We start from the raw sequence: 11,725 nt of genomic DNA, 5'->3' as shown, positions 1-11,725 counted from the left end.
CTTGCCCCCAAGATAAATATTTTTTGAATGATAAACACCCTCCTCGTTTTGCACCCAGTACAGACTTCTTAGATGTCACTGTACCATTACATTCACTGGCGTTGGATTGAATAATTTTTAAATATTGAGTGTCACAGCTTGAAAACACAATCAAAAATATAATTTAGTGCAAATTCCTTTTAGACTTAGTGAATTACGGCAAAAATCATTCAATGTGGCACTTACGTATCTAATTTAAAAAGCCCACACTGGTATTCAGGAGTTGGTCCAAGACATTTTCAGTTGCTCATAATGGCTTGATTGCAGCATATTGTTTGGGAATCATTTCTGTGATTTCCGCACCCTATAATCACTGTTGTAAAACAGGCTGATAAAAAGAATGTCATTTCCATCATAATGCTATAGAGAATTTATATTCATATTCACTTGCCATATAAAACTAGCCAGACATGTATGCATCACAAAGCCAATCATAAAAATCATCTTGTTTCTCTGCTTTTGAACTTCTGAAGCCATACAACATTATCGCATTAGATTTAAATGCAGAAAAATGTTGTTATTATGTGTGGAAGGGTGGGGGTATTCACTGACACAGGAGACAGAAGGTTTTATTTGTAACCACCACACAGGTGCCCAGATTTATTTATTTTCCTTATTTATTATTTTATTTAGTTTAGCCCGCAGAGGGCGCTGTTGTCCATGGTCTGGATACTGCCGACAGTAATCCAGAACCACGGGGTTACCAACACAGGTATCCCAGTCCGTGCACCTTCAAGTGCTCAAAAATAATAATGAAAACAGAAGGCGAAAGAAAAAGGGAAAATAAAACACAGTAATAAAACTACAAACAAAAGTGCTGCTTATGCAGTGCCCCCACTGCCGCTAAGCCGGTCAGCACGGGTCTCCGTCCTACACTCGGCTATGCCTATACGCCGGGGTTGGCCAGGGTTCCCCGTACTTCTACACACGTCCCCTCGGGTACGTGTCTATTTATATTGCTCTGTGCAAATTAGTTTTGGGTTTTTATGAACGGCTGCCCCTCAGCCAGGCTCGCTGTGAAACTAGTCAATGCAGTTCTATACAATGCAAGATTGAGTTGTTATTTTAAAAATGCAATGGGTTTCAATGTGTGGCAAACACAAACATGCTTGTTCTCTGGAATAAACACAAGCATTACAAGGCTGCAATAGCTCTAATTTTCTATTTTCATACACGACATGTTGCTAGCAAAGTGACCATTTCTCCGCATTTTATATTTGTATCTTTAGTTGAATTTTAGCTTCAGAAGATTTAATGCTGAAAAAAAAAGTTACGGCTGTTCAAAAGATCAAATAAACACATACAAAAAATTCCTTTTTAATTGCATAGCCTGCAAAAATACAAAAAAAAAATATCCTCCACCTGATATAATAACCAATAGTATTCTTTTTACTATTTTTGTGACTAAGGATCTTGGTTAATGGATTTTCCAATCCTAAAACATAGCATTAACATACCACTCAAGTTTTGCACTATAACATTCATTATCCAGGTATATCTACAAGCATATGCAATAGGTACATCCACAGTAATATTCGGAAGCAGTTTTCTCTTCTATTGAGGTTGAGAGTACTCTTGCCTGGGTCGCGTTGCATGCTATGCAGAAGTGGGCTTTGAATGTAAAGCCTGTTTTTTTCTTGTGTATTGTCCATAGGAATTGTCCTGGTGGAAACACACTGAAGCACTGCGGCACATATTTCCATAGGTCTTTCCTATGGTGAAAGGTTGATCTGCAATAAAAAAAACAAACATTTACTTTGAATATACTTCGGCATCTAACAGTTACAGTTACAATATGAACACTTCTAATTATACAACAAGTGTTGGGCGTTGTAGTGTTGAATACAAAAAAGTAATTATTTATAGGAATTCATTTTCATTAAACAAATGTTGCAATTACCTTTACTAGGAATACATTGATTAAAACAAAATAATTTCAGTCCATAAGTAAGATAAATAAGGTCAGAACGTATTCTTCCTATTGCATAGGCTACACCAACAGGTTCCTTTTGTACTCCTAGCAATACAGAGTACTGGAGGTGTTCACTTGGTGCCACCAAAGAGCGTTCGAAGAAACTTTCATTAAACCGGCAAAAGATTGAGAGGGGAAACCAAAACCCTTGCCAAAAACACTGCGTGTCTGCATAAACAGGGAGACTGTGTGGCATTATGGCTTCACATAGAACTACTGAGGGTGTGTATGTGTGCAAATCCACTACAATTTTTTATTTACATTTTAGAATTTTGAAACTGTTTATGTGAACTCTATCGGGTACAAGAAGTTGCCCTGGCAAGACTTACAGAAAAAAATACATAATTTAATTAAAAACTGTAGAATAGATAGGAAACTAAACATGGTACATTAACACACACAGTGGCTGAAGGAGATAATACATATTATTCTGAATATCACTCTTATAAACAAGTAATACAAAATTGGTCCTGCGGTTCCTTTAAGTGTATTTGTTTGGTCAGCAAGGTCCTAACCTTTCTCGAGTCTACAAATTCAAAATGAATTCAAATGTATTTATTTAACCAGGATAGAACCCTTGAGATATACATCTCATTTCAAGGGGGTCCTGGCAAAACTACTGTTTGACTGTCTACTCAGTGAAACAGTAGTAAAGACTATACTAACAGTATACTGTGTACAAAACATCCAAACAGACTGTGTTCGCTTTAAAGTTGCAAGTCAATACGAGAAAACTACTGAACTTACGTGGTATGTATCCAGTGTAATGAGGCAACATCCCTTCAGGTCTGTAAAGTCTTTTTTCTGGGCCCTCTGATACATGGACTATGAAATCATTCCTTTGAAACACACAACATATATACATGTTTAGGGGTGATGACACTGACTATAGTCAGGCATGGTGCCAGTGGGCCCTGAGTGGGCTTCCCCTCACAGCTCTGCAAGCAACAGTGAGTCAGTCCTGACCTCAACACCCTGAGAATTTAGCACCAGGCTTTTTTTAAACACAGATTTGTGCTACAATGTGTGATAATAATAATAATAATAATAATAATAATAATAATAATAATAATAATAACAACTTTATTTTTATATAGCACCTTTCATAGTGGACCACCATCACAAAGCGCTTTACAGAGGTAGGCTGTGAACTGTGCATTATACGCAGAGTCACTTACAATAGGACACTGATTTAACATCACATCTGCAGGATGGAGCACAAGGAGGTTAAGTGATTTGCTCAGGGTCATACAATGAGTCAGTGGCAGAGGCGGGATTTGAACCGGTGACCTTCTGGTTACAAGCCCTAGACTTTAACCACTGGACCACACTGATGGCCTGGGATCTTTTTTCCTTCTGGTTTTAAATGTTATAGATACTTTTTGTTTTTACATTTTTAATTTGGTAACACTTTAAAATAATGTCCACAAATTCATTATGAATTACGACTGAATACCACAGGAATAATATCTGAATATCTTAGTGCTCATGTCAGTGTACTGGAGAGAGCTCTATGCACAGTGCTCATGTCAGTGTACTGGAGAGAGCTCCATGCACAGTGCTCATCTCTGTATATTACAGAGAGCTCCATGCACAATGCTCATGTCAGTGTACTGGAGAGAGCTCCATGCACAGTGCTCATCTCCATGTAGTACAGAGAGCTCCATGCACAGTGCTCATGTCAGTGTACTGGAGACAGTTCCATGCTCCATGACTTACTTGTTCAGAGGCCTGGAAGAGGCCTGCGGGTCCCCAGAGATGGAAGTCTTGAAAGCCTCGAAGCATTTTCCAGTCATGATGTGGTAGCAATCACCCAAACCCAACTCTGTGACTTTCGATTTCGGGATGTAACCTGTCCAGCCGATCTTCGGGGGCTCTAGCATCTCTTTCTCAGACACTGAAAACAGATAGGAAAATGTGCTCTTAACTTTCACCTCCTTTTAGCCATTCATTTATGTATTTATTATTAAATGGATACTATATAAATCAGAGCAGTGCAACCGTTTTGGCTAACAGAGCCATACCAATTACTACATATCACTGAAGTAAAATAAATAGAAGCTACTACACTATGACAGCAGTTTTCTGGTCATTACAGATGTTGCTAGATTTAGACGGTACTTGTTATTACAGAAGACTAAAGATTGTCCTTGCAGTCTTTTCAAAACCATTTCAAAACCCTGAATGGGATACTTCAAAAGAGCCATACTGTGAAGCTCGGCATTCTCATATTTAAAGAGTAAGTAGCTTCAAATAGTCTTTTTTTTATGCATTCAGATGCTCTTTGGTTCTAGTTAACTGCCACAGATATACTGTATGGAACCTTGAAATGAGTTTCTTTTTACTAGCAAAACCCTGCTGTGCACCAGATGGTGCTGGCGCATACACATATCAAGACACTTTGGCTAATCTAGTTTACATTACATATTTTTAATGCAGGACAGTAGAACAGAGGAGCATTGAAATTGTTAAAGCACCTTAAAAAAAACACATGATATTTGAGCAACTGCAATAAAGCCACTCAGAATGATGACAGCCATCCATGGTTAAGAAACAGTAAAAAAAAAAAGAAAAATTAAGAAATTTTATTAAAATACATTCTTCACGTTCCAGTGGTAAAACTGGAGTTAAATCTGGAGGAGTGTTATTATCTGCTGTAATTCATGAATAATTAAATTTGAGAATAGGAAAGTAAATGTTCCAAATTGGTGTAGAAAATGAGCAGAAATATTTCTCATACCGGTATTTACCTTTCAAAGAAAATTCACGCCGTTCACAGTAATTGTGTATAGCCCGTGTCACCTCTTGGTCAGAAACAATTGGCTTCAGCTTGGGTGAGGATGTGATTTGAAGGCGCAGTTCTGCATTCTTCAGAATCACCTTTTTATTGGTTTCACAAAAAGCATGCATACATTCTGCAGCATCATTTCCATAAGTGGACCCACACCTATACGCCCGCTGAGGAATAAAGCCTACGAGAAAATCGAGAGAAGATTAAAAACCATTCATGCATTAAGCCAAAACTCGCTAAATTCGAAGACAAAAAAAGTGAGGTAGACAGACTTTTCAGCTAGTGCCTCCTTTAATATCCTTGAATAAAACTGCATGTCATGGTATTGTTTTACTGCAGGGGATACAAACTCTGAGGAGGGAAGAGATCTCAAGAAACCAAAAGAGCAGGCATTATCAATAAGTATTAATAGGAAATAGGGTGGAGATTTTAAGAAGAAAAACAGATGAACAGAGAAAGAAATGATTTGACACCAGAACTGTGGCCAAGCCTAAAATAAATAATAATAATACTACTAATAATACTACTAATACTGTACCTGTGTATCCAGGTTTTAGAGTATTGGCTCTATACTGCCCCACATATCTTGGGTTCTGTTTCAAGAGCTGTAGGACTTCCATTTGTAATAACGGCAGACAAGACTGTGACTGAGGAGAACAACACAGTCAAAAAAATGGTTACATTATTTGACTGCTCCAAACTTAGCATAGCATAGGATCAGATGGTATATAAAAAATAACCAAATTTCATAAACTCGCACTGTGTAAAATAAAAAAAAGTCTTCTACCCCAGGGTTTCCCAATCCTGGTCCTGGGGGACTCCTGTGTCTTCTGGTTTTCATTCCAACTGAGTTCTCAATTACTTAATTGAACCCTTAATTGAACTATTAATTAGCTTAATTGGACCTTTAAATTGTTTTCAGTTTTTAAACAGTTGGTGATTTCAAGTTAACGATAAAAGTTTATAAGTAACTTGAAATCTGAAACTTTGTAGGAGCTGAGAACAATTAAACAGGTGTAATTAAGCACATTATTAGCTCAATTAAGGGTCTGATTAAGTAATTGAGAACTCAGTTGGAATGAAAACCAGCAGACACAGGAGTCCCTGAGGACCAGGATTGGGAAACCCTGCTCTACGCTGTCACCCGAGTCTGTCTCTACTCATTTTCCAACTGTCCTCTAGTCCTGCTTTCTGTGCTGTGCTTCTGGTAGTGACTAGGGTTAACTTTGTCAACTCCTTGTAGGATTTTAAAACTCTGATCAAGTCTCCCAAACACATTTTAGTTTTAGGCTAAATAGTTTTGGTTGTCTCAAAAAAAAAAAAAAAAACATTTTGATGAGGTAAGCAATTCTCCAGATGTATGCAAAAATCTTAAATGTACAGTCAGCATATTATTGAGAATCTGTTGTTCTCAATAATATGCTCATGCTAAACAATATTAATTCCAAGTTTCATGGCAATTGGATAAGTGGATCTTCAGATATATTCAAAAACATGCCCTTCACTGGGGAAAATGATGATTCAACAGAATAAAAACAGCGCAAATATTAAACAAACTTAAAGCTTGCACCTTAGTGCTGAATGAATACATTGTGTGCTATAGATGAAACCTGTGCAGTGGATGGAAACTGTACAGTTGATCAATCAAGTGACTGTGGAATCAACTCAGTACTAAATCTTTCAACACCTGCCGTATAAACAGACCTACTGAATTGCTGCTGTTGTGAATTGTAAATACTGGTAAGAAAACAGGCTGGGGTCCATTTTCTTAGACAGAAGGGTGTGGTGTGGCTTAATCTCTAACCTGAAGAGACCTTTGTGGTTTTAAAAAGTAGTTAATTTTTAACCGCCTTTGTCTACCTCTCTGCACCCATTGTGTGAAATATTAATGACTGCATGATGAGGGACACCTTCCAGCACCTTGTGGAGTCTATGACTCATCAGTTAAAGACTGAGCAAACCAAAATGATGGCCCAACCAGTATTAAAGACAGGTCATATTAAAGTTGATAGCGTATATTCAGTTAATCCTGTTAAAAGAGATCATAGGTAGGCAACTGTTTTTTGGGGTGAGTTTTCAAACCAATATTTATATGATATTATGTTAGCATTTCAAAGCTTCAATAAATGCTTTTGTAATAATATAGATATCCTCATTTAATTTAAATATGTCCTCATATAAATATGCATTTTATAACATCAGAAACTTCTCTTACTACCCATTTCCAACCAGTTTTGCAATACCTATAGTATGTTAAACAACACCAACCAGTTACCATGCCAATGTATTGCTCCTATAATCCTACTTAGTATTTCAAGTGCTTGACATCAAGAAGAGGTTAAAAACTAAAATAGCATTTGAAATGATGCTTAGAAATATGCCACTCAGTCTTAATTCCATTTAAAACTGCTAAGTAAAGACACATACAGCACCGAGATCATTGAATTAGGAAATTATATTGTATTACCGTTTTCAGTCAATACTAAACATAACGGCAGGCCTACCACAGATAAAGACAAACGCTGTCAACTATTCCGGTGATGTTAGAGTGCACGTCATCTCTTCAGAATACACATGGATCTAATTTGGAACCAACGTCACAAATAATCCATTGTTAATAAATACCGTAGGCATTAAATTGTCTTTTTGTTTGTTTGTTGCTACATTATGTCCCAGTCTTGGTTTTGCTCTACTTAGGAAACCTATTGCTTTCTAGATAACCCTTATTAAGATTTAACACGTGTTTTACATTACACCTTAATTGCACTGTTCTTTGTTATCTGTTTCAGTGACTCACACATGCACTAATAATACACTTACCTGGCGCAGTTTCTCAGTTGCAGGTATCTCCGTAGTGATATTTGTAACGAAGGCAATATCCCGTGTACATTAAAGATGATACATGCGTATATATTTTTGTATCAATCTCAAAACCAGTGATAAATAACTACATTGTATATCTACGTATCTAATACATGTCATGGATACTACAAATGATATATCTTGTTTTTGTTTTGCAATTGCAACTTTTCATCAACTATTTATTACATGAAGTAAAACAAGCTCCAAATATTTTGTTTAAATAAATACATAAATAAATAAACAAACGTTTCTTACATTAGGAAATCCAGTTTAGTGTGTGTTTTATTTGAATGTATTTGGTTAATTTATTTATCCCCCACACTACAAGTTATTTGAGGTTTTATGGCAATTACATTCCGCACCTGTGTACATATGTTTATTCTGAACAACATTGACTTACCCCGGGACCTGCGCTGCAGCGTTCAAATTCAGTGTCGTATTCTCTCTACTGCTTCTATATTATTATTAAGGGGTTGCATCTTTGTAATAGCAGATTCTAGCCTCTCTAATTGCCTTACAACACGCAGTTGAAACGTTCCAGGTTAACCTGCAATGTAACGTACGTGTGTGTGTGAAAGCTTTGCTTTGTATACTTACCAAACAATGTTTATTTGTTTGTTACACAAGATATATTATACACACACCTTTTTCATAATTGGTACTTGATCAATAACCTCTGACATTTGTATAGGGAACAACAAATTATGAAGGGAACCCTTCTGAATCAATTGGTCAGTCTTTAACCAGATAAAAATGTAAGTTTAAAAATACTTCTGTCTATATTTGTCTTTATGCAGGAAAGAGTCCATTTATGTAACCAATTGCTTCAATTCATAATAAAATGTTGCCACAGTTGTCCTGACTGAATAGCGTGTATACCAAGTTCCATGACCATTTAAAGAGGGGATTTCTGAAGGGGAAAAATATGTATAACCTATATGGAGATGTCAACACATTACTATACATTTAACACTGGACACAGCTTCTTACTGGCATCTGTGGAAAAGTTTGGGATTGATATTACACAGCTGAGCAAGCAGAAGCTCTCATGTTGCCTGTTGTCATCCTGTCTGACTGTCACCTTGTAGAAACTAAACAACCAGAGCACCAAAAAAAAATAAATCAAGGTACAGTATAACAGAGTGGCTGAGCAAGGCAGAATGTTTCATTGGAATTGCATTTATTATTTTGTACATTTGGAAGACTCCAGGCAGGGACAGTGGAACAACAGCTGGCTATGTCTGTAAAGTAGCTACAGTTTCAGCTATTTACAGCTTCAGATATGTAGTCCATCATCAAATTGGACTGTTCTACAAACAGCGGTTACTGCTCTTGAACATATATGCATTGCTCTACCCTTGTGATGTTATGGAACTCTTTATTAGAATGATTTGTATATGTTGTATTCTTTAAGCAGGTTCCTTTTAAATTATGCCAACCAGCAAAACAACTGAAATCAGCCCTGTTGTCATTCAGTCCTCTGTAACTGACCTGCAAAGTTCAGCGCATTACTGAATGTTATCATTTTAAAGTTCAAGGGGTTGTTGGCTGATTTTTCAGGCGGTTTCTTCATTAGGAAATTTATAGAAACACTCTTAAAGTTGACATTCCTTTATCTGAACAATGTGATTATATTAACGCCCCTCTGGTCCCAATTATGTTGGACAATAGAGGTTTAACTGTAGTTTGAAAATGTCTTTCCTAATTGAGAAACACTTTCTAAACAACAATTGCTCAAAACAAAATGGGAATCATGCTTGACATGACTAAATTCAAGAGACAAAACTATTTTGCTTTCAACTAAATTATCAGTTTGAAGACTGAAGTCCTCAATCAAAAAAAAAAAAAATCCTGGCTCTTAATAGCAACAAGTTATAAACACTACAGTTAAATTGATTAAATAACAAGACATACTCTTCTGTGTTCCTAATACACCCCTAATATGTGCTTATAAATAGCTTTGATTAACATTGTAAGTTTAATTATCACAGCATATCCTTTAACACCAGCTTACATTGGTCGTCTTTTCTACAAGTCTGATGTGAGTTGCAATTTGAAGCTACTTACTCTTTAAATACATTTTCTTCACTTATTTTTACTATCCCCTTATATTTTTATGATGTTTGCCATTATACTGAGTGGTGCTAATAACACATGCTCCTATACTGTGCTGTTGATTTTTTGATACGTCTGTGTAAGGTGCTGTGACTGAGATCAGGTGCAGCTCTACTGTTACCTCTGCCTGCCACAAACATATGTAATCTAGACTGCATTAGCAAAATGGTCTGTACAGAAGAGCCAGTGCCATCTAGTGAACTGCCCCTTTGCAAACAACTTGCCTTTAGTTTTGCTGTCAATGCCCTGCTGTGCACTCAATGGTGCTGGAGTAGTATACTAATGGCTTAAAAGTACACCCATGCCAATTGACACAAAGGATGGCTGTCAATCTACACATTAATGAAGCTTTTTATTTATGTCCTGGTTTAATTTCTGATCAATAAGCTTTGAAACTCAGTAAGCACTGCAAGGGAGTGCAACCCGAAGACCATCAAATAAAAACATCAAGTCAAAGACAAAGCCATCTTTATATTACTGTTACAGGGCAGCAGTGTGGAGTAGTAGGGCAGCAGTGTGGAGTAGTGGTTAGGGCTCTGGACTCTTGACCGGAGGGTCGTGGGTTCAATCCCAGCTGAGGGACACTGCTGCTGTACCCTTGAGCAAGGTACTTTACCTAGATTGCTCCAGTAAAAACCCAACTGTATAAATGGGTACTTGTATGTAAAAAATAATGTGATAACTTGTAACAATTGTAAGTCGCCCTGGATAAGGGCGTCTGCTAAAAAATAAATAATAATAATAATAATAATAATACTGTATCAAGACTGGTGGCATTGATGAAGCATGGAGGACAAACCGACACAGACAATAAGAAATGTGACGGTTAATATATTCAGGCTTATTCAGAAACAACGTACCATAGAAAAAAAAACATTATGACTGAACGTCGCTTTTTGTTAAGTTTTGGGTTTATGGCAAACAGGTATACATACAATACAAAGCAAGCTGACTCTTGTAATGCGCTCTCCATGCCAAGGTATCCCAGGACACAATTCAAATAAACTGGTAGCAGTAACCCATTCCAACTATGAAAACACACACTCAGACAAATCAGTCTAAGATTCGATAGTGGGCTTCGTGTTCACGTTGGCAAAGTGCTTGTAGGGCAACAGAGCCTTCCACTTCTACAAGTCCAGACAAGCCAGTCATATGTCCCGAACACAACAAAGACAACCTTTTTTCACTTAAACATCTCAAAAATCTCTCGCCAATGCTGAAAAACCAGTTCATGCATTTTGTAACTTCTAGACTGGACAGCTAGTACACAGTGCTACAGCCAGAGGACTAAAACACATCTACACCAGCACATGCCCATCTCCCTAGCATTGTCATTCATTTACTGGCATCCAGTGAAATCTAGAATTTCCTATAAAGTATAACGATATGATTTTCACCACAAGGCCTATCTACCAGTACCTGATGTTCTCAATCTCTTTGCTCCTTGAATCTGGTTCTGCTGAGTGAGTCTAGGACCAGGACGTGTATGCAATGTGATAAGGCTTTTAGTTGCAATGCTCCTTCCTAAGGTTTCATAAAACCCCAAATAGCACTAATCCTGGACTACCTAATGTTACCTAATGCAAGATCATTGATCAGGGTCTGTGAAACCAGCCCTTTTAACTCTTTATTTATGCTTTAAATGGAATGGATACAATGGATATTTGTAATGTGCTCCGCAACGGCCTCGGTCATTTAAGGCTCTATAAAAGTGAAATGTTGTTGTGTAGTTGCGATGGTGAACCTGCTCCGTAATCTTTTTTTTTTTTTTTTTTTTTTTTAAGTCAGGAAACAAAAATGATGATCTAGAAGCTAGAAGATTTCTCCCTGGGTTTTTCTGTTACAATACATTGATGTAATTGCTGCAATTGGTTGGCCCATTGATTGGTGTCCGCTCTACTGGGCCTTCAGCACAGTCACCTATAGCCAGGTTTAAATAATTCAAT

The 11,725-nt window shown here is 37.1% G+C and overlaps 1 protein-coding gene across 2 annotated transcripts; it reads right to left on the bottom strand.

Annotated features, from left to right (window-relative positions):
- Positions 1–642: 642 nt before the first annotated feature.
- LOC131740158 (uncharacterized protein C10orf82 homolog) lies at positions 643–7,484 on the bottom strand. Of its 2 annotated transcripts, none has more exons than XM_059035280.1 (6): positions 7,270–7,484; positions 5,341–5,449; positions 4,762–4,983; positions 3,731–3,908; positions 2,759–2,850; positions 643–1,769 (listed from the first exon to the last, which is right to left on the bottom strand). In XM_059035280.1, exons 2-6 carry the CDS (start codon positions 5,420–5,422, stop codon positions 1,636–1,638), a joined length of 708 nt encoding a protein of 235 aa, XP_058891263.1. In that variant the 5' UTR covers positions 5,423–5,449; positions 7,270–7,484; the 3' UTR covers positions 643–1,635. The 2 variants fall into 2 exon arrangements, with proteins under 2 accessions (XP_058891263.1, XP_058891264.1); XM_059035281.1 differs by having other exon boundaries at positions 7,307–7,484.
- Positions 7,485–11,725: the final 4,241 nt, after the last annotated feature.

This window comes from Acipenser ruthenus, chromosome 13 (assembly GCF_902713425.1).
Source record: "Acipenser ruthenus chromosome 13, fAciRut3.2 maternal haplotype, whole genome shotgun sequence".
In the NCBI taxonomy this organism is placed as follows: Eukaryota; Metazoa; Chordata; class Actinopteri; order Acipenseriformes; family Acipenseridae; genus Acipenser; species Acipenser ruthenus.
The sequence above is the reverse complement of the archived record's forward strand: the minus strand, read 5'-3'. Positions and strand labels throughout refer to the sequence as shown.

What these genes read in the sequence shown, in the direction of transcription:
- LOC131740158 (XM_059035280.1), bottom strand. Translation starts at nt 5,422, where the DNA reads ATGGAAGTCCTACAGCTCTTGAAACAGAACCCAAGATATGTGGGGCAG. An exon ending in TCTAAAACCTGGATACACAG is followed by an intron (nt 4,984 to 5,340) that starts GTACAGTATTAG and finishes ATTTTCTCGTAG; the next exon opens with GCTTTATTCCTCAGCGGGCG. An exon ending in TTACACTGGATACATACCAC is followed by an intron (nt 1,770 to 2,758) that starts GTAAGTTCAGTA and finishes TTTTTATTGCAG; the next exon opens with ATCAACCTTTCACCATAGGA.